At 44.9% G+C, this 23,088-nt stretch overlaps 1 protein-coding gene and 1 long non-coding RNA gene across 3 annotated transcripts in view; one reads left to right on the top strand and one right to left on the bottom strand.

The window, feature by feature from the left end:
• Nucleotides 1-23,088, bottom strand: part of LOC138473172 (uncharacterized) — a 147,030-nt gene that overhangs the window by 34,712 nt on the left and 89,230 nt on the right. The gene's annotated exons all lie outside the window — the stretch shown is intronic.
• The window catches only part of LOC138473171 (calcium homeostasis modulator protein 3-like), a 50,646-nt gene that overhangs the window by 1,609 nt on the left and 25,949 nt on the right, over nt 1-23,088 (top strand). For both annotated transcript variants that reach the window (XM_069611717.1, XM_069611716.1), the window contains exon 2: nt 10,544-10,827. In XM_069611717.1, coding sequence (XP_069467818.1) covers nt 10,550-10,827 — 278 coding nt within the window. In that variant the 5' untranslated portion in view covers nt 10,544-10,549. The remainder of the gene's footprint in view (nt 1-10,543; nt 10,828-23,088) is intronic.

Here is a 23,088-nt window from a genome sequence, read left to right as displayed (position 1 = left end):
ACCAAAAGATGCAGTGTAATCTCAACTGCTTAGCCAGGTCTCTTCTGCACTGGAACACAAGCAGTCACAGGCATTTTTATGTCTTGTGGTCTAGCAGTTTGGGCAGGGCTGCTCACCTTAGAGGCATGGCCAAGGCTGATTTGCAAACATTGGTGTGGAAGACAGACCAGTGCAATGCCAGTGATTATTACTTGTTCAGAGACTTACATCCATCCTTTTTTAGTTTTGGCTATTAGGTGTAAGCCAGAACTCTTGCATTCGATCCAGATATAAAGGAGACGGAATGTGAGGAAGCACACATATCCTATGGGCACGTTTCGTAATTTATCCACTCATTGACTGCACATTGCCATGTTAATCCCTAAGGCGTTCCCATCAACTACCTGCCTCTCCCTCCCAAAACATACCCTCTTCGGAACTGTTTGAGCATGTACTATCACAAAGTAACACAAACCATACGGCATAGGGCCTGTCAGTGTTCTATCTAAGTATACTTTCGAGTGTTTAATGACTTCATTTCTTCTGTATATGAGCTCCTGGTGTCATAGAAATATCTTAAAAATGTGTGCCATCAGCCAATTGATTTATAAGCAATTTGTGTGTCTTTGCATCTTTTCATTGCACTAGTGTCCTGTCTAAACCGAGCACTCGCAAAGCCAACAGTGTTGTCTTGTGTATAGTATTAGACAGACGTTTGCCAGGCAATGACATCATATGCCCATGTTCTCGCATGATTTTCCAGCTGTTCCCCATCTTAGAGCCAGGTGGTACCCTCATGGCACAGTGCCTGGCAAATGCCTATCCAATGCCTACTCAAAAGTGTGTTTGCCACGATGTGGAGGCCATGCTAGCTACATCTATAGAATCAAGCTACACCTCACTGTGTAGGTCCAACAGGACCCTACCTGAACATGTCAAAGATGGCACGTGTGGACCATTTTCTGATGATCTTCTCATGCATACTTAGCAATGGGGTTCCGACTAAAATAGAATGCATCTTTGTCTGTGCGGAACCTTAGCATACCCTGCCAGAACCTTTCATGATTCGAACTGATAAGTACTGACTATTTGAGTAACTATTTACAGAGTTTGCATGCAAACAGAATACATGATGTGTATTGTGGGTCCTGTTTGGAAAGTATGATGTAACTGCTGGGTGCTAAGGGTTTAGGCAGGACTGGGAATGGACATGGTTTACTGTGGGATCCCACTAGTGCTGGGGAATGGGGGGGGGGGCTGAATGGGAGCAGTATTCCCCCCCGACCCCCGCCAATAAACATATACCTCTCAGACGAGTAATCATGAACATCAGGAAAATAACACAAGAGTAGAGCATTTCAAAGAACATCTAAATATTTTCTGAAGAGCGCAATCTGAGTTGGATTTCATAGTCTGACAAAGGGCGTAGGTCCATCAGGCCCCTGCTCTCCTTCTCTCGCCTCAAAGAAAAACAGCCACGGCTCCACAGGACCTCCCAGCGAGCTCTTATCTTTTTAACCTGTCTCACCAGCAGAATATTTACAACAGTAAGTGATTAGAGATCAGAAAATGTGACTGGTAGTGACCATTGCTGTGGCACTTTTTCTTAAAATTATATAAGGTTTTAATAAGCTATTTAAGTGTGATTGTTGGGTGATTAGAAATAATGGGGAACAGAACAAACTGTGTGAAACAATGAGCTTGTCATGCATTTTATTTCATTTTTTGTCTGTATGATATGTTTTGTAAATTCTTACTACTTTGCATGCTGGAGCTTTCAGGCTTCCGTGCAGGATGGGGAAAAAGCAACAATCATAGGGGGTAATTTTCCAAGTCCAGCGAAGAGGAAAAAGTGGCACTAAAAGAATTTACTGCCACTTTTTATGCACAGCAGGATTTTTTATGATTTGGCAGATAAAGTTGAATAGAAGAGCAGATGTAACACATTCACTTGTTCTTAAAAGTCACCCTGTCCAATGAGATTGTTTTCCATCAGTATATATTTTTATGCTGGCGGAAAGCCAATACATTCCTATGGAATCCACCTGACTTTTACACCTGGTAAAAGCAGGCAGATTGCAAAGGAATCTATTGTAGATGGCTCCCACAATTGTTAATTGTGGAAAGGACTTACACTTTTCCAGACACGTAGTGGAAATGTGAAGAGAAAGTTATTTTGCCTATGTTTTACTATTTACTTTTCCCATAATTGGTAGAATAAATTAAAATGGCACAGAGAGACCCTTTTACAAAAATGTGCATACAGGAGGTATCCCTTCCATGAAATTCAGGATTCAAAAGAAAATGACCCCCTTACTCGTTTTCATCACCACTTAACCAAAGTGTGTGATCTTGGGCACACCATTTGATCTCACTATGCCTTACCTGCCAAAATTAGGTGGCCCTAGAAGTCATTCAATTCACCCTATAAGCTATTCCAAAAAAGGCTCATTCATGGTTGAACAGATAGGCAACGCAGGGGTCAGGGCCCGCCAAGGAGGCACCCACACATCCTTCTTTGGAAAATATAAGGCTGCATTTTCCGAACAAAATTGTTACATTTAATAGAAAATCAACAAAAACATGTCAAACAAGAAGTTATCATGGACAATTGCATATTATAAACAGTATGTATCACACAATGATATAAAAGGGTGCGACACGAGAGCAGAGACCCCTTCTCTCTGCCACGCCGCACCAGGAACACTAACAGGAGGCCAGAAACCTCTCAACTTGTATTGCTTGCCTCTTGATTCCACACTCCTTGACCTGGCTCTCATGCATGGTAGCATTCCACCTCCTCCCTGGCCTGCTGGGAGTACAGTGTTCTGGGCGGCATTGTTGAATAGACACCATCAGAGATGCAATAAGGACTGGGAGCCTCGTTCCTACGCCCTCGCAAAGTAGGAGGAAGCATCTTCCTCTATTATCTTTGGCTAGGCCAAGGAGACATGGTGGGAGTAGGTTGAGTAGTTGGGTATGATGTAAATGGAGGTCAGGGAGATAGGACAGATGCTGGAAATTCATCCCTCCTCACCAAGGGGGAGTCACCCCCTTTGGGACTAGGAGGGTGAGCTCTCTATGCAAGACCCTTGCTAGGGGACAAGGCAAGCGGGATCCCATTGGGGGTGATGCCTCTTTTGCAAATAAGGAATCTTTAAGTAAGGATTTTGTTTCACCTTGCTTTACTTCAAACTCCCAAGTGTGTGTTGGTCTTATGGGAAACACACAGAGGAATCGTGTCCAGGGCCCCTTGAAAGGGATTGGCTTGGTTTCTGACCTGTATTGACGCCCATTTCTGAAGACCGGAACCAATGGAAACTTTCCTTCAGTTCCAGGGATGTACATAAAGACAGCTGGACACTAGTAGAAGGAGCTAGAATCAGCGGGAGAGCGAGAAATGCCAGCTTGTGTGAGCGTGCAGAAGAGGAAGTCTCTCCCGAGCAGGCAGAGGTGAGCCAAAGAGACATGTATGGTGCTGAGCACCCAGGGCAGTCTATATTATGCTGCCACTTCGACAAAGGCAGGGAGCCCGACAAGCTCTGGGCTGCGGAGGAAGGAAGCACAACCAGGCCAGACTAAACGCACTAGCGTCCTGCCTTTCTGACACCATGGTCCCAGAGAAGAAGATGGGACACAAGGAAGTCGACTGTGCAGGGCAGAGCCGGGCTGAGTGCAGGGATCCATGCTGGACACAGAGACCGCCTCCACGAACGAGCACCGCCACTGGACAGAAGGTCTGAGGCGCCGCAGGAGGAGCAGGTGGAAGGCGGTGAGGCCACACCGTAGCGCACACAAAGCTGATAATCTGAACACATCAGAAAGGGGTGAGAGAAGCAAGAACCAAAACAGTGCTGAGCAAGCCATTAGCCCACACCAGGCTATTCATCTGAATACCCCAGGAGGAGATGATGGAAGCCATAATCAAATCAGGGCTAAGCAGGCCCAAAACCCACACTGGGCTGAAAATCCAAATAACCCAGGGCGGGGTGAGAGAAACCACAACCAATGCAGGGCTCAGCAGGTCCGTAGCCTATCAGAGGATGGAAGTAGAATATCCCACCAGGGATAAAGATAAGGTTTTGTTTTTGTGAATAATGACCTATCCAGATCAGAAGAACCTGTTAAGTTGATGCGAATACAGGAGAAACTAGAAACTGTTCTGACTGGCAGATAAGGCTATGGCTTTGCCAAGAGGAAACTGAGAGAGATTTATTTTGTTGTTGGTACTGCTACAGCAACCGGAAGTCTGAGAAAGACTTTGAGAACTCTTTGATGGGGGTCAGAAAACCAGCCACCACTAATCTACCTAAGGGTGAGTAACCCAATCCAAAATTATAAGTTATTTTGTCTTTTTCTTTCATAATGGTAGGGCAGATGTTAGGGTAGAATAATTTGTGACAGAGGATTCTTTGTAAGACATCCTCATGAGCACCCGTTTGTTGTTTTTTAGGAATAGGGACTGCATCCTAGAAGTAGGGTTTAGAGCAGGAATGTTCTTTATTTTAAATAAAACGCCTTGTCCAAACATGTCTTCCGGTCCATCTCCTATGTCTGACTTACCACAAAGAGCTTATGGAAGGTGACTGGGTGAAAGGTGAAAGAGGCATGGATTGAATAGAAAGAGGAAAGCAGATGGGAAGGGAAGATAGGTAGATTGATATTATCACACTATTTTTCTTGCTTCTCTTTTGCTCTGTAGTGTAGCTAAATAATAGCACTTTTATTTTTACTATTTAAAGGGCAGAACTAGGTCGAGAGCAGCAGAGCACTGTACGAAATGTGGGTAGCCAGCATTTGGACTGGCATCTTTTAACAGTAGCGAGGTACTGTGAGGTCTGTGCGTCAGTATGTTCATACATTGGAATCAGTCCTTGGTCAGGTGTTGTTGAAAGAACAATGTTTTGAGAGATTTGTGAAATTGGAGAATTGTGGGGGCATTCCGAGCTGACACCGGGATAGAGTTCCAGAGGGTGGGTGCAAGACAAGAGAAGGATTGTTTGCGGGTCCTCCCTTTGTGAAAGAAGAGAAAACAATATATAATTTTTGAGAGCAGAAGACTTTGTAAGGGGTACTGGAGAGCATGTGATTTTTTAAGGGGTCGAGGGGGAGAGCAAATTTCCCACTTGAACAAATTGAGTGTTCCTGGACAAATCACGTTGTCAGCAAAACCTGGTGAGGTGACCACGATGTGTAGCAAACCTAAACACACAACTCCAATAGTAGAAAAAGAGAACCTAAAAAACAGGGAACATTTATAGCACTTGTGACAGCCATTAACTTCCTCCACCCTAAATCCTCACCTACCCAGGGCCTACCATCAGTTGTACCCAGCCCTTTGCTTTAAATCTGCCACTAAGTGTAATTCTGCCACTGGGTGTAATTCCAGCAAGCCTCCTGATCCAAAATTCATGTTGGTTTACGGTACGTGTCTCCTCCCCGGTCCTAACAACCTGGATTTGAATCCAGGCTTCTGTATCTTTTTAAAGCAGTCCAACAGACTAAAGAAATTCAATGGTGTGAATTGTCCTGGGAGGATAGCTTAACGGCAACGTGCATGCCTTGGAAGCAAGACGATACTAAGCAACACAGGTTCGATCCCGGGTCCACGCTTAGAAACCTCTGGGTGTTTAAGCGCATTATAAATAGGCACCTACGACAAAAAAAAAAAAAACAATTATGCAACTGAAAAAACGAACAATTCCTGTAACAGCGCCTCGATGTCCGTGGGCTGTATGAGCGCTTTAAAAATGCAAAAATAAAAATTTATTTTTGCACATCAAGGAAGACATTTTTGCTGGACCATGCATCTGGGAAACATGACTCAATGCCATTACTTTCTTTAGGGTACTCCTACATACACCCATTCCCAATGGAAATTGGGCCCCCCTGATCACAAACCTGGCCCCCCCCAGATGTAAATTCCTGGAGCCGGGCCTGCAACAGACTGATAGACAGATAGATGGATCGGCGTATAGATAGATAGATAAATGGACAGACACGCAGACAAAGGTAGATACATAGGCAGGCAGATCGATAGAAGAATAACTGGTGGACTTTTTATATATGGCCCACAATATTGCCTTACTTATGTTGTACAAAGTTAAAGAATTGCAACACGTCTACTAAGATACTCTAAAGGGGGTAATTCACATTCCTAAACGAATTATAATTTAGTCTGATATAATTATGCTTTATTTGTTAACATGAAAGGTCTCATTTGGATTTGCAGAATCACTAACCTTACTTTATTTATAACAAGATCTCATTTGGATTTACACAATTAAATACTTTATTCCTTCACAAGCGACATCTAGTGTGCATGATGTTTTTGAAGATGATCTGTTGTACAGTAATAGGGTGTATTTGATTCCAGATAAATGTAATATGGTTTCATACAGTGACAGGGTGTATTTGTTTATCATATATATGCCATATGGATTCATAGAGTTATAGGGTGCATTCGATTACCAGATAAATGTCATATGGTTTCATACAGTGATAGGGTGTATTTGTTTATCAGATATATGCCATATGGATTCATAGAGTTATAGGGTGCATTCGATTACCAGATAAATGTCAAATGGTTTCATACAGTGATAGGGTGTATTTGTTTATCAGATATATGCCATATGGATTCATAGAGTTATAGGGTGCATTCGATTACCAGATACGTGTCATATGGTTTCATACAGTGATTGGGTGTATTTATTTACCAGGTATGTCATATGGACTCACACAGTGATAGACTGCATTTGTTCACCAGATATATATGCCATATGAATTCATACAATGATAGGGTGCATTTGATTACCAGGTACATGTCATATGGATTCATACAGTGATAGACTGCATTTGTTCACCAGATATATATGCCATATGGATTCATACAGTGATGGGGTGCATTTGATTACCAGATAAATGCCATATGGTTTCATACAGTGATTGGGTGTATTTATTTACCAGATATGTCATATGGATTCATACAGTGATAGGGTGCATTTGGTTACAATCCATACAATGATAAGGATGCACTTCTTTACCAGATATGTCCTATGGATTCATACAGCGGTAGGGTGTATTTGTGTACAAGACAAGCTCCGATCCACCCCAGTAACTGTGTTGCTGACCACCCGCTACAGCCCAAATCTTTGCCCCATCCCAAACCACCTTTCAGCATACTACATGTTTCCCGCTACCCTTAAATAGTGACTGTTGTAACGGTTTATTGAGAGGCCACCATCAACACAGGGAGTTCCTTCCCTCCCCGCTCAAAGCGTCACGAAACAAACTGTTTAACAGATTCTTTTATCCAGCCCTACTTCAGTCACATCATGCCCCTTGGCTCCCTGCCCCCTGAGCTAAAAATGAGTGAAGAACCAGGCCGGTATACAGGAAATAAATTAGTATTTATTTAAATTAAAAGTAATAGAAATCACACTGAACTACATGCGCCACCTTCTTGGTGGCACACCATTAACTTCTTGTTACACAAATCAATTACACAAATCAGTTAACAAAATAAAAATCACAATTCTTTAATCTCTCAAAATCTCACTTCAAGAAAAAATTAAACTTATCAATAACCAAAACAATGATAAATGTAGTGCTGTGCAATTTTGATTTTCCCACAGACTTAAAAGGCTAGCAGTAGGGTTTCAAGATTTCCACAAAGGCATGTGGCAATTATGATTTCACACACTTTTGATTTTAAATAATCACACAGTGATTTAGCAGTTTGTTTTTCAGGCCAACCCCCTTCCTTTGGTCTGTGTTGGGGAAGTCAGACAGAACCCCCTGTCCCCTCCTTTGGTCTATGTTGGGGAAGTCAGACAGAAAAATGTGAATGGTTTGGGGAATTTTGGATTTCAAACCTCCTCCACTGAAAGGCCTATGTTGGGGAAACTGGATGTTAATAATTGGGATGATTTGTTGAGAATTTAGGATTTTCAGCCCCCCCCCAATCCCCACTTGAATGTCCCGGGAGGATGGCTCAGCGGCAGCGTGCGCGTCTTGGAAACAAGACAACATGAAGCAACAACAGGTTCGATCCCCGGGTCCGCGCTTAGAAACCTCTGGGTGTTTAAGCGCGTTATAAATACGTAACTAAGCCAAAAAAAAAAACAAACACAATTACGCAACTAAGAAAAAAAAACTATTCCTGTAACAGCGCCTCGATGCCTGTGGGCTGTGTGAGCGCTTTATAAATGTAAAAAAATAATAATAATAATAATGCCTGTGTTAGGGGAAAGTTGGGCAAAAAGATTGGACTGATTTAAGAACAAAGACACCCCCTTCCTTAAAGAAGTCAGGGTCAACAGGACAAAAAGGATTACCCAATTAAAAAATGGAATGATAGGCTGTAATTTTTCAGTGCACACTGGGAAGTGAGCTTTGTTAATTTCGAATTTTAACAGAAATCACCCGTAGTGTTCCACCAAATGGTGAATTAAATTAATCTTTTTAGTCAAGTAGGCTAAGGATCTACACATTTTTGCCCCCACCCCTATAAAGGGAAAGGATTTAAGGCAAGCAGACTGCCCCACCTTTTGGTTTCTTAGTGCTTAGTTCTACTTACATAGAAAGCCTCTGTTTAAAGTTCAGCAAAGCCAGTTGCCATTTAGAACACTCTGTAAAGATAGGACAGGGGTCTGGTCACTCAACTCTCAAGGACGGCCTCCCGCTCTCCACCATAGGACCCAGTGAGCTTTTAAGCCTTCCCAGAAATAGACCGCTCCACCCAGATGCACTCTGAGCTATCTACTCTGGTGTTTCCTTGCACCTGCCAGATGGTAAGTTTCAGCAGCCCTCATGATGGTACATTTCCACAGCTCTCCCTTCCTCCTAGTGTAGTCCCCCTCATATAGCAGCAATTACACCATCAAGTTTACAATCTTGGCAAAATACTCTGCAAGAGTTCTCACAACTAGGATGGACAGTTACCCTTCCCTCTACTCCCAATTCCAGCCTCCCTCTCACGATTGGTTCAGGGGTCTGGATCAACATATGGCAATTCTCATGTGTTTCTTCTGTCAAATGTTTGGCAAAAACTAATTATGTAGCAAAACTTCATAATTTTACTAGCAACTGCCATAATATATATTTTCCTTTTCAGTTAATCATGGGGAATTGCCAGGTCCGCCCCATGTTGCACAGCTGTTTAGCAATTATCTGCTGTTTTCACAGAGAGCATAATAGTTAGGAGCATGTAATATATTAGCCATATTCAAAATTTTATCCTCCACCCGTTCACCAACTCTCACATTTGAAACATTTTCAGATCAGCCAGAAACTCATTTTAGATGGGCATTACAGTTCCCTGAGTCGCAGGTGGATGAATTTCATATCACTAAAAATCGCCTGGAAATTACATAAAACATGACACATAAATAAAGAAAATCTGACTTATGGTTGCTGGGAAACGGCCTAAATGGTAATAGTCCTTTTAAATTAATAGTACATCTTTCTGTGGGGCAAGTGGCAATTCTCCTGCCACCGGGCCATTTGTTCTCACTGAGCCCACCTGAACCCAGAGTTTTTTTATCAGTCTCTTTGTGTTGGAAGCTTGCTCTTTGAAGTTGGAGATTCAGCCTCTCTTAATTGTAGCTCGCCATCTGCACACCTCCTATCTACATTCTGGTCATGCTCCAGCTAAGGCCAGTTGTCTCTGCACAGCGCCCAGCCTTCAGGGACAACACCTTTTAGAAAGGCCATATTTTATGGCAGTTGTAATTACTAGGATGCCAGCACTCCAGTGTTCAAGTTATTTGTGACATGTGTCCCACAGCCAGCATAAGGGTTTGCCTTTGGCCTATAGATACTGTTCCCTGGAAAACAGTGACTTTTCAAATGTCTGCTGGTATTTTGTATGCTAAACATAATATATATTACATTTTGTCAACACACACCATGTCTTTTTCCCTGACATTATTTTGTTAACAGTGGTACATTTATCGCATTCATAACTCCAAACACACATGCAAAACCGTTTTTGTGTCAGTGTTTAAAAATCTTGATTTTCAGGTGAAAGGGACCTTCAGTTTGGGGCCTTTGAATGCACCGTACACTGTTCCCTACTACTCTAATTATATGCATGTAATACATTCTATGGTTTAAGGACGGTTGCCCACTGTAACCATCTAATGTCTGACTATAACCCCTACTGAGGTACAGTGCTTCTTTGCCTCCGGAAACTAGGTTTGCGCTCAATACATTCTCACTGTGAAATTTATTTGATAAGCCTAAAAGAAATCTAACATGTATTCATACTGCCATATACTTAGCTTGTTTGCAGGAAAGATCTAATCTGTATTTATATTATCATGCACCGTATTTGTTTGTAAGAGAAATCAAAGGTGAATTTATATATCTATTTAGTATTTTCATTTACAATAGAGCACTGATATGGGCTCATGAAAACACATGCTTTATTTATTTATAGGAGTGATTGAATATAAATTTATATAACCATGTATTTTATTGTAGTTTATTTGTTTAAAAGAGAGTCCTGAGATGAATGGATATAATCATATACTCTGTGTGTCTTTATTTACATCTTCCACAGCACAACATGGAGCACGTCTTAAAATACTTGCAGTCCACCTCAGAGTCCACCATGAACGTGATCTGTGGGATCGTCATCCTGATCGCCATGAAGATCTTCATCACCTTTGAATTCAAGTGCCCGTGCCTACCGAGCTTTAATAGGATCTATGGACTGGGCGCCATGGTCCTGCCGCCGCTGATATTCTTCCTCATTGGGGTGCTCATCAACAAGTACACCATCATGCTCCTGGAGGAGATGGTGAGACCCCCGGGCCCGAGAGAGAAAAATAAGGCTGTCTCAAAGTAAGGGAATACATAGGCGCTATTTAGCATTGTTCATTATGTGCATGTTTCTGAGTTCAGTGTGTGGAACAGCATTGGAATACAGCCCGGAACTTCGAAGAACATTTGTGATGATTGCTAATATTGTGGCAATAAGCTGGGTGTGCATGTTAAGTATGTATAGCACTTCCTTTCCATACCTCAGAGCACAGAGCATTAGAATGGCAGAGCAAGTACCATGGATCTCCTTGCATGGTCTTGGACAGTCTAACCCCGGAGTCTACAACCTTTGGCCATCCAGATGTTTTGGACTACAATCCCCATCAGCTCTAGCCCCCCATTGTCAATGGGGAGGGATCTTAGGAGTTGTGGTCCAAAACATCTGGAGAGCCATAGGCTGCAGAGCTGTGAATCTCACTCATAGGCAGGTGTTCCAACTTCCTTTGTAATCAAAATATGTTCTGTGGGGGCCTATCAGATGGATTAATTGTCACACAGGTAGTTTATGGTGTCACAGTGCCACTGTTTTCATGATGATATATTGAACTACCTTGTAATTAACTAGCTGTGTAGGTTACATTTATCAATCAATCTACAAATTCAGGGGACTCTAAATGCGCTATAATTCAGTATGTTTTGAACATGTAGTACTCAACAACAATGTTATCAATGTATTTTAAACTAACTAATATCAACAATTAGTTCATCCAGTAGCATCATATTTTTGCTTACAAGGAATAGAAAGTATCCATTGTTGCCGATTTAGACAAATTAGAAAATCTTTTGCCAAAAATAAGAAAAGATCAATTTCGAAATTGAGACAATATGGGCCTACACGTGTTTCACACTTATTTTGCTTCCAATGTTGATACATTGTTGTATACTAATTTGTTAAAAATATACTGAATATTAGCGTGTGTTGAGTCCCTTGAAGTTGTAGATTGCCTTTTAGATTGAGTCATGGATGGAATTGTCTCTCATTGTAATGTAAATATATTCCGATTGCGGCAAGGGCGTCCTTTGGGGGAAGCCGGAAGGCTTTGTGGGAGCGGGTTGAGGTAAGTTGGGAGGATGAGGGGGGAGTGTGGTGGCGGGCCGCATAGCAGGAGGTAGGTTTCCCTCCAAAATTGACAGGGGAGGGAGGAGAGAGGCTAAAGACCGACCTTGCGGGGGACGGCCTTTGTGACTGCCTTCAGCAAAGTCAGTCTTTTGTTTGTGGGGTTTAGACTCCGAACCATATATTCATGTGAACTCCTTTTGATGTGTTGTATTTTGATCTGTTCAAAGGGACAGAATTATTGTATCTAAATGAATGATAAGGAAAAAAACACATAGAGAAGAGTTCTGCTTTCATTGTTTTTTTGATCAGTTTGTCATCTTCCGCTAAAGAGTCTTATGGCAAGAAGAGAAGACAGAAAGAGGAAGCCAACCTGTTCACCCCCAACCGCCCCCCCCCAATGGGTTACCACCTCAATCTTGCATCTACAAATGCACCAGCTGCTCTGAGACTTTCCCATCCCTGCTGCATATCCCACTCCCATTCCTTAGCCAATTGTATCTGGCTGGGTTTAGTTTATGGCTAGGCCTGGGAAGGCTTCAGAATTCACAGTTTCATCTGTGGTTTACGGTCCTCCCCTATGAGCCGTGTGTATTATGGGACATGTAGTCATGTGAGATGCCTATTGGGTGAAGTGGAGTGAATGCTTAGCTAAGAGCATTTGTGTCAGGATCTCTGTCTGTGGCCAGGAGAGGGTAGAATAGTTTAGCAATTTGGGCCTGGTCATTGAACACAATTTCTTCCCAGAACACTTTATCAATAATCTGCATCATGTGACATGCCCAAGATAAAAACACTCTATGCAGTCATTTTGGGGTGAAAGGAGAGCACAATGAAAGTGTTTCTGTGCTTTTACAAACAAGGTGTAGGAGGGCAGCAAAGCAGAGTTTGCATTTCTGCGTTGCTTTTCTCCTCCATCTTGGACAAGCACTCTGTTTTATGCCTGCATGAGATTTTCATACAGGCATAAAACCAAAGGATTCCTATGAAATACACCTTGGTTTTGAACCTGCTAAAGACGAGGGAGATTCCCAAGGAATCCAATATGAATTGCCATCTGCACAGCGTAATTTGCAGGCAGCGTTTTATCTCTCACAAAGCACAGCGTAAAAGTGAAGAGTATGAGATGAGAATGTATAATGCGCCTGTACACAAGTGTTTCTATGTGCGACAAGACAAGGTAGGGAGACAAGGTATGGAGACACAGGGAGGACGAAACAACGATCTTACTAGGCCTTGTGTCATTCAGATCGTGCAAGTGCAAGGGGGCTGAGGGAGAAGGAAAGTGCAGTCAGGGCAGCAATGCTTTGGGTAAATGCAGCCTGGGGAGCCAGTTAGGGAAGTGCAAGTGGGGAGGGAGTGGGTGTAGGGTTACAGATGCAGCCCCTAAATGCACAGAGGCCTGGAGGCAGTGCAGGTGCTTGCTGGTTGTGAAAGAAGCTTGGTGCCCATTAGGTGCAGAGGGTAGCCAGGCGACCGTCTAGCGCAGCAGAAAGGTGGTCAGCAGGGCAGAGTAAGAAAGAAAGCAGAAGTAAAAAGGAAGGACTTCATCTGCTTCCAGAACCTAAGGTGTTCCTGCTCGAGTTTGAGAGGTGCAGGGAGGCCATTCCAGAGGGAGGCTCCCGCAGAGGAGAGAGAACTACCTCCAGCTCTCTGCCTGGAGAAGCGTCTAACTGTCAGAGAGTTAGAGGTAGCTGAGCCAAGGGCTCAGAAAAGAAGATTTCTAGGAAGAGAGTTGGATGAAGTGCGGGCCCAGCCCCAGAATGCCTTGTGGACAATACAGAGGGTCTTGAACTTGATTATTGCAACCACCAGGAGCCAGTGGAGAGATTTTAGGGCTGGAGAGATACAATCCCTGGGCTTGAGGCCAAGGACAAGTCTCGCAGTCCTGTTCTGGATGTGTTGCAGGAGGCAGAGAGTAGAGGAAGGCAGGTTGAGATAGAGGCTGTTGCAGTAGTCCAGCCGAGAGTGAACCAGGGCTCTGTAGAGGTTGAGCTTCTGGAGGAAAGTGGGACAAGGAAGAATACCTCTGAGGAGGTTCAGCTGGTAGTGGGACCTCTTTGAGAGCTCCATGATGTGCTGGGAGAAGGAGATAGTGGAGTTGAAGATTACCCCAAGGTTTTTTTTGCCTCACAGGAAGGTGAAGGGAGAGGGCCCAAGGAGGGCCTCTTTGGACATCTGCCACTGCATGGCTTCCCAATGCCTCGTGAAGGGGGTCCCAATGAGCAGGGGTCCCAATGAGGAGGATCCCTGTCTTGCTGGCATTGAGGCAGAGATCGTTGCAGGCACACCATTTCTGAATCGTGGATAGACAGTCAGGAATGAGCGAGAGAGGGGAGGAGACTGCCGGGAGCCTGAAGGAGAGCTGTGTGTCATCCGCATAATACAGAAAGTTTGAGGAGAAGGTAGAGGTTAGGTGGGCCAAAGGGGCCACTTAGAGGTTGAAAATCAAGGGAGGGGAGGAGACTGGCGGGAGCCTGAAGGAGAGCTGTGTGTCATCCGCATAATACTGAAAGTTAGAGGAGAAGGTAGAGGTTAGGTAGGCCAAAGGGGCCACTTAGAGGTTGAAAAGCCAGGGTGAGAGGTTGGAGCCCTGGGGAACACCACATGTGGAGAGAGAGGTGGTGGAGAGAAAGGACCCCAGTTGGACCTGAGAGGGAAGGTCCAGGAGGAAGGAAGTCAACCAGGCAAGGGCCTGATCCGTGATGCCCAGGTTCTCACAGAGACGATTGATCAGGATGGCATGGTTGACCATGTCAAAAGCAGAGGAAAGATCAAAGGGTATAAGGACTGAAGGAAGGTTAGAATCTAGATTAGTGAGCAGGTCTTCATGGGTGTTCAGGAGAGCAGTTTATGTGCCTCTTGCTGCTCTGAAGCCAGACTGATGGTCATGGAGACAACCAACAGATTCAGTGTGGAGAGTGAACTGGGAGATGGGCAGATTTTCCAGGAGTTTGCACAACAAAGGAGTGATAGAGATTGGGCGGTTGTTTGCCAGACAGGAAGGATCGGCGGAAGGGTTCTTCAGGATGTGATGCACAAGGGAGTGCTTAACGGAGGAGGGGAAAGTTCCAGTGGCAAAAGAATGTTTGCAGAAATCGGCCAAGGCTAGAGTGAGGGTGTCAATGTGGTCCTTGAAGGTTCTGGAGGAGCAGGGGGGCAGCTGCTTGGATGACACTTTCATAGATCAGACTTGTCTAGAAACGTCATCAGGAGTGATCACAGAGAAGGAGAAGAAAGGAGGAGGAGCGGGAGAGGCAGCCAAGGGAGGGCCAGGAGAGGGAGTGGAAGAGGAAAGAGAAGAGGAGAGAGAGGGCAGGATGTCCTGGAGTTTAGTAGAAAAGTGAGAGGCCAGAGCCATGCAGAGGTCCTGAGAGGGAACATTTGAGGTCGAGTTTGGCCATGGTGTTAGAGGGTGAATAGATGTGGGCTTGGATGTAGGCTCTCTTATTGGACAGTACAGAGAGTCTGTATTGCCTTTGTATGGGCGACAGACCAGTTTGTCAAAGGATGTGCCAGATGCTCTCCACTTACTCTCAGCCACCCTACACTTGCATTTTGGGGTGGCGAGGTCAGAGTCATAGGACATCGAGAGTGTTAGTGATAGAATGATGCTGGTTAGAGAGGGCTATGTCAGAGTTTGAGTCAGCTGCAGGAGATGGAGAAGTAGCAGCAAAGGCCTCCACTGACACACACTTCATGGGTCGGAAGACCGAGAAGGTTAGTGGCAGTGCTGGGGTAGGCTGGACCAGAGGGTAGAATAGAGAGAGAGAGAGAGAGAGAGAGAGAGAGAGAGTGTTGCAGAGATTGCAGAAGAGAACCAAGGAGGGATTGGAAGCATCCAGGTGGATGTTGAGGTCTCCAAGAAGGAGACGTTTAGAGGTAGAGGCAAGGAGAGAAGAAGAGAGGTCAGCCCATTCAGAGAGGACGAGGGTGGCCTGTAGATGGTGGCCACAGTTAGAGAGATGCCAGGAGAAATAGAGAGCCTGCAGACCAGGCATTCAAAAGAGGAGTAGGCCTGTGTAGGGATGACAAAGGCAGTGACCCACTCCAGAAATATCAGGGCTACTCTGCTTTCAGGACAGTTGGCTCTGGGTTCAGAGAGGATCTTGTAGCCCTCACAGAGGAGAGAGTCAAAACTCATGATAGAACTGGCCATGAACCATGTCACAGTGAGAGCAAGGACATCCAGGTTGAGTTCTTCAAGAAGGTGACAGATGTCAGAGGAGTGTTTGACAGCCGAAAGAGAGTTGAGAGTAGAGACATGGAGCAGGTTGCCACATTGGAAAGACTTCCTTGAAGGAGTACAGGCTTGAGGTAGGCCCTGCTTAGGTGGAATTGGGGGCTGAGGGTGGGCAGAGGAGGAAGAGGAGTGTGCCAGAGAGGTGGCCGAAGGAGTAGCAGGTGAAGGCAGGAAGTTGATAAGACACTGGAAACACCTATCAAAAAGCAGGAGCTTGGGCTGAAGGTCCAGAAGCAAGCCAGTGCCATTCAGATAGACATTAATGATAGACCTCCTACCTAGTGTCACCATTAAGGGGAGAGGAGGAAAATGGTGAGAGAACAGAGACCATATGAAGGGTCAATAGTTCTGGAGAGGGAACGACAAAGAGGATGTCAGTGAGAGTCTGGAGGAAGCACTGGTGAAGGTATCAGCAATAGGGAGGCCTGGGTTGGAGACCAGGATGTCCCTTTTGAACTTCTTCCTCCCAGACTTATTGAGAGGGTCAGGGTTGGAGATAGAGTAGCAGTTAGCGACGATAGGGGAGATAGAGAGCACCATAGAGGGTGCTAGGAGGACAGTAGGTGAGGAAGGGGGAAGAGAGAAGGCGAGACACAGAGCACAGGATAAGCAGAAGGGACTAGCAAGGGTCAGACACTATGCAGCATAGAGAGGAATAGACAGTGATGAACAGCAGTACACAAGCCCAGTGGGGTGGGAACCCAGAGGGGGTGGGAGCCTAGTGGGCAACACAGCAGCAATGCAGAACATCCAGATTCAACTTTTCCAAAGTGGCTAAAAAACGGCCACTTATTAACACAGCAGCAATGCAAAACACACAGATTCAACTTTTCCAAAGTGGCTTAAAAACAGGCACTTATTAACACAGCAGCAGTGCAAAACACCCAGATTCAACTTTTCCAAAGTGGCTAAAAAACAGGCACTTATTAACACAGCAGCAATGCAAAACACACAGATTCAACTTTTTCAAAGTGGCTAAAAAACGGCCACTTATTAACACAGCAGCAATGCAAGATGGTACTGTCCTATGAGACTACGGAAGGGCTAATCAACAAGTGCCTAAGATGCTTGTGTGAGGATATGTATACAACAAGAGTGAGACAGGTGTGTATGACAGTTAGAAATCTTGCAGTGAGTACTGCACCAGCCTGGCTACTTACCTGATGGGTTGCAGCAGGGTGATGACTGCAGGTTCCATGCTACCAGGCAGACACCGGCAGACATCATTGGAGCTGCAGACACTGGAGCTGCCCTTAGCCTCAGGCCCTTCGCCGTAGGGCTGCAACGGACAGTGGGCTGCCCTAGGGACAACAAACCTAGTGCCCAATCAGGACTGGGAGAAGGAGGAGAAGGAGGCACAAGGGGAGGGCAAGGGGGAAGGAAGGCCACAAGGTTGCGAGGCGGCTAAGGGTCACACAATATGAGGATAAAATTAGAATTTCAGTCAGATTATGCAGTTTTGCAATTATGCATGTAGATGGAGCCAGCATGCAGCAATAAATCACAAAACAACTCACGGGCAGAGCGCTCGCCCACCAAGTCACCGTGTGGTTCAGCCAGCAAATGGGAAAATGGGCTTTCACCTTCATTTACTCTTCATGATTTCATGCCGCTCTGTGAGTGTTTGAAACAACATGCAGGGGAATAGGAACATGTAAGTGCAAGTGTTGGTGTCCCCATGCATGCAATTAGCAATTTCTTGCAGCACAAACTCATAAATCTACTATAATTCGCTGTGCCGATTGATGACAAGACCTAGAACCAGAATCTGTGCTTTTTAGCACTACATTATAATTAATCTTATGGGTATTTGGAATGTCTAATATGTAGATTTGCAGAGAACATCAGGGAGATTTTCAGAGAATGTTGAAGAGATGACCTGGGTACGTCGGGGAAATTGGAAGGGAGTAACCGTACATTGGTAAAACATCTGGGACAAAACAAATCAAATCCATAGGGAGAATTAAAGAGATTTGGGACTTTTAATGTTATCAGGAGTCCTTCCTACTGAGGTATGCAGAGTGCATTCTAGCAGATGTACTGACGTTTAGAAATAATCCATACTTTTCTTTCACGTCCATTTCTTCAACTAGTACTTTTTGTCCACTTCCATCAGTGTGACCTTCTCACAGCTGAAACAGTAGTAGCAAGTAGAATACAACGTTGTTCTGATGGAACACCAGGCGACTTAGACATAAACATCAGTGGCACTCCAGAGACCATTACAGAGATTTGGAAGTAATGCCAGAAAGATTTGGAGGGAACACCAGTGAGATGTGCTGGATGCCTCAAGGAGATTCTCTGCAGATGTCAGGGTGGATGGGAGGTAAATGTAGAAAAATGTTAACAAAATGTCTGAGAAAATAGCACAGTGTTGAAGCTGCTTGAGTGAGAGTGGGACATGCAAAGCTGGAGTGGTCCCTCCTACTCTGGCAGGATTTATATTGGGACGTGGACGGTGGCATCCATTCTTTAACACGCGGTTATGTAGTGAGGGCCCTTAATACCTTTCTGTTACTTTTTTGTTGTTGACATTTCACTTTTTGCTGTGTTCTCTGTGAGGGTTCAGAAATGTGAGGCAGACAACTTTGTATAGGTTTTTCATAAAATGCCGTTTTATTAACTTAAAAGGGTTTGATAAACGCCTCCCCATCCATACCCTAAAGAGAATTTCCCTGCATATCAAAATAAATAAAAGGAAACTGTCCCTCACACTTACACATGCAACAAACATATGAATGGCAATTCAAAATATAATGAAACCACAGTTATGTCAAACATATACTTAATAACTGTTTCTCCTTGTGACCTGGATAATGCTCCCTTCCCCAGATTCAAAGCAGGAATTTGTATCCACAGTTCAAAATAGAAATGTTCAGTGTTATAGTTCTGTTAATAATGTTCTTGCTCCAAAAGTCACTCAATGGGATTCCACAACAGTTCCAACAGAAATAACAAGTGTTTGTTTCTCGACTTGTAAACAAAGGAGTTCAATACAACTTCTTTTAAGAACCAAAATACTTCCACAGTTCCTTAATAGCAACATAAATGGTTTGTCAGGATGATTTCACAAAGCTCAAAATATCATGTAGTGTTCTTGCCACTTCTCCAGCATTGGATCTTTCATGGATTCACATGCTTAGAATATTCCCCGTCGTCAGACTGGGAACCTTCGGTAAATTTATAAAGACGTTTTCCCTAGGAAAAAATGTTGACACTTTTGTGTCCTATCTATGTCGTTTTGGGACGCGTACGCCTGCACCAATAGGACGTAGCTGTAAAAATATCTCCGCCCCTGCGGCTCCCTTCAGATTTTAACCGTCTTTCAAAGTAGTGGGATCACCTCGTGTCATCTGCTATTTTACAAGGTTGTTTTTTCGTCTCTTTCCCAATGTCTGGGAAGGCTCTATTCCGTCTGTGTGCTACATGCGGATTAAAAAAGGTGTACGAAGGAGATGGACATATGGACTGTCTATATTGTCTCCACCCTCATCATTCGGCATACACATTTTGAAATTTGTAAAGGCTTCTCGCAGAAGACCCTGAAAGACCGAAAAAGACGGCTGGTGACGTGGCTGAATGACGGAGGGGGGGTGTACCCCCCTCAGAGGTAGGCTCTACACATAGTTTGGCCTTGAGGGCTAAATCTCCGGTGGTCTCCCGCTGTTCTGTATCTGCAGAACCTCCGGCGAAGAAGGCGTGTTCGACGGAGAAAAGTTCCTCTGAGAAACATTCTACGAGGGAATTGTCATCAAAAACAAAAGCTTCGTCTTCTTCCTCCTCATCAAAAAAGGAGAGAAAAGACCTGTCAAAAACCTCCTCGGTGACCATCATAGGTCATCCTCGAGTCAAGATTTGTCGAAACACAAGTCAAGCTCAAAAAAGGCAGGAGCGCCTCAGGATTCTGCACATCATCCACTGTTGTTGTCGATGGGAGTTTGATCGCCGACGCCCTCCTTACCATTGGCGCAGATCGTCCCTTCAGTAGCTCCCTCGAGTCAGACGACGGCGACGACTGTCGAGAAGTTGGCATCGTCGACGGAGGCTCCGCAGGAAGGCTGGCGACCGGCGGTGTACGATCCGATCTTACCAGAGACCCTGTTGCAGCAGGAGGCGGCTTTTTCCATATCATCCATGGAAGATGACCGTGAACCAGTGGTTGGACCTACGGAGCTTGGATTACAAGGGGTCAGCTCGCTGACGCTCTCGAGTGGGCGAAGTATCCCAGTTACAGCTCCTTTACTCAATCCTTAGGCTGTGTTATCCCTGGAGGTATTGTCTAAATTACAGACTCTATTGAGTAAACTGGATGCGAAGTTACCTCAAGTTGGTGCTCCGGCAGGGCTACATACTACACCAGCCGACAATGAGCCAGGTTCTTCTCACCGGCCGATGGCTATGGCATCAACAGCCGTTCTGGTTCATGAAGATCCTCCATGCTCGCGCCCGGAGGAAGGAGAACTACCAGAGTCCGAGTCGTAACGAGAAGAGTCTTTATCAGATATATCTTCATCCCCTTCTAGGGACCTGACATGGGAGTTGGAGGTGAGATGGAAGCTCCAAGAAGTCCGGCTCAACCGTCACCGCCGGATGACATTGGTTCCTTCCACACAATGATGGGTAAGGCATGTACCGAGTTTGGCCTGGCCCAGGAAAAAGAAAAGAAAGACTGCTTCTTGTTTGATCATATGGGGAAGAGGAGAAAGTCAGTATTTTCGGTTCCCATTTTAGATCATGTATGGCAAGAGGGGTTACGGACAATGCGCCATTCATTCTCGGAGCCTGCGGTTAAAGGTAGACTGGAAAAGAAATGTAAAGCTCCCGAGTCTACTCCAAAATGTTTGTCTTCTCAACCTTCTCCGGAATCGGTGGTATCGGCAGCTGCTGCAAGAAAGGCAAGGTCACAACATAAATGTACAACTCCTCCGGATAGCGAGGCCAGGAGACAAGATGCCTTTGGCAAGAAGAAGGTAGTGTCGATAGGATCAACAACGGTGAAGGCAGCCAACTCTCTGGCTATTATGGCGAGATATGACAGAGAGATGTGGCATTGTTTAGCACCCATACTGAAACATCTACCGGATGAACATAGAAAATCTGCTATGTTGCTGGTGCGTGAGGGGGAAGAGGTGTCAAATCACTCAATAAACATCGCTGTAGACCTGGCGGAATCAGGTTTCAAACAAATTAACAATGGAGTGGTTTTGAGGAGGCAAGCCTGGCTCAAATGCACAAACTTTCGACCAGAAGTACAATATAAAGTGCTTGATATGCCTTTATAAGGGGAACAGCTATTTGGAGAGAAAGTGGACGAGGCCTTGAAAGGCATGAAAGAAGCCTCGGACACGGCACGCTCTCTTGGAGCCCTTCAGAGTGGCAGAAGTTTTAGTTCGTTTCGCCCCTTTAGAAGAGCGTCAGGAAATTCCCGATTCGTGTCATCCAGGGACCGGACCTTCAGTAGGCCGTCGTATTCCTCTCAAGGCTATAGGCGGGCTTCCCAAACTGCTCGAAGAGGTCGAGACTATCAAGCTTCAAGAAGAAGAGGAGGTTATCCATCGTCGACGAAGGACAAACAGTCAAAGAACCAGCAATGACGAGTTTCAGAACGTCCTGGGAGGCAGGGTGTCTCACCGTGTCGACGAGTGGGAGAAGATAACATCAGACCGGTGGGTATTGGACACAGTGAAGCTAGGCCATTCTTTGCAGTTCAAAAGCAGGCCATCGCACATTCCACCAGTGTTTTCGGCTCAGCCCCATCTGCAAATATTACAACAAGAAGTAGTGCTTATGCTACAAAAAGGGGCTATAGAATTGGTCCCGGTGTCTGAGAGAGGTCAAGGAGTTTACTCCCGAAACTTCGGTGTAAAAAAACCCAACGGCAAGTGGCGTCCCATTCTAGATCTTCGAGATCTCAACAAGACACTAAAAAATCTGAAGTTCAAGATGCTCACACTTCAGGAAGTTATCCGATCTATCCAGCAGGGGGACTTTCTGGCGTTGTTAGATCTGCAGGATGCATATTTTCATATGCCAATGCGTCAACGATGCAGAAGGTTCCTGAGGTTTGTAGTCGGACGGACTAACTATCAGTTCAAAGTACTCCCATTCGGATTAAAGTCCTCTCCCAGGACGTTCACAAATTGCTTAGCTCCGGTAGCAGCTTGGTTAAGAAAACAAGGTCATCATGTTTACCCTTATCTGGATGATTGGTTGGTAAGGGGGTCGTCCCCAATAAAGACACAAGCAAGTCTAAAGGCCACCAGGCAATTTCTGCAACAGTTAGTATTTGCGGTCAACTTCGAAGAGTCCTCCTTAACTCCCTCAAGGAACCTAGTGTTTTTGGGTGCGGAGTTCGAGACTCAGTCAGGGTTGGTGAAACCATCTGTGGAGAGGGTTCACAAGCTCAGGTTACAGGCAAAAGACTGGAAAGTCAACACCAGAGTGTCGGTGAGGAGATATATGTCACTACTAGGGGCCATGGCATCGTGTATCCCCTTAGTAAGCAACTGTCGTCTCTTCATGAGGCCATTTCAAGAATTCCTGGCAGAACGAGGGTCCCAGAGTCAGGGGCTTTGGTCGGACAAATTGACTATCAGCAACAAGCTTCTACGAGCACTTCGATACCCTGTAGGAGCCAGAATTTCAAATGACGATAGTGACGGATACTTCTCTGACTGGATGGGGAGCGTATCGGGGATCTCTACAAGTGCAAGGTCTGTGGTCATCGGAAGAGTCAGCCCTTCCTATCAACGTGCTGGAATTGAGGGCAGTACGTTGGGCCCTGAAATCCTTTCTACCACACATAAAAGGATAGGTAGTGAGAATATTGACAACAATATGACGACAATGTTCTACCTAAGAAAGCAAGGAGGTACTCGTTCCAGGACTCTCTCGACCGAAGCTCAAGAAATATGGCATTGGGCTCTAAAACAAAATATAAGTATATTGGCCTACCACCTGCCGGGAGTAAAAAATTTACAAG

The sequence above is a fragment of the Ambystoma mexicanum genome, chromosome 8 (assembly GCF_040938575.1).
Source record: "Ambystoma mexicanum isolate Mex_15411 chromosome 8, UKY_AmexF1_1, whole genome shotgun sequence".
In the NCBI taxonomy this organism is placed as follows: domain Eukaryota; kingdom Metazoa; phylum Chordata; class Amphibia; order Caudata; family Ambystomatidae; genus Ambystoma; species Ambystoma mexicanum.
This window is presented reverse-complemented; position numbering and strand designations above follow the sequence as displayed.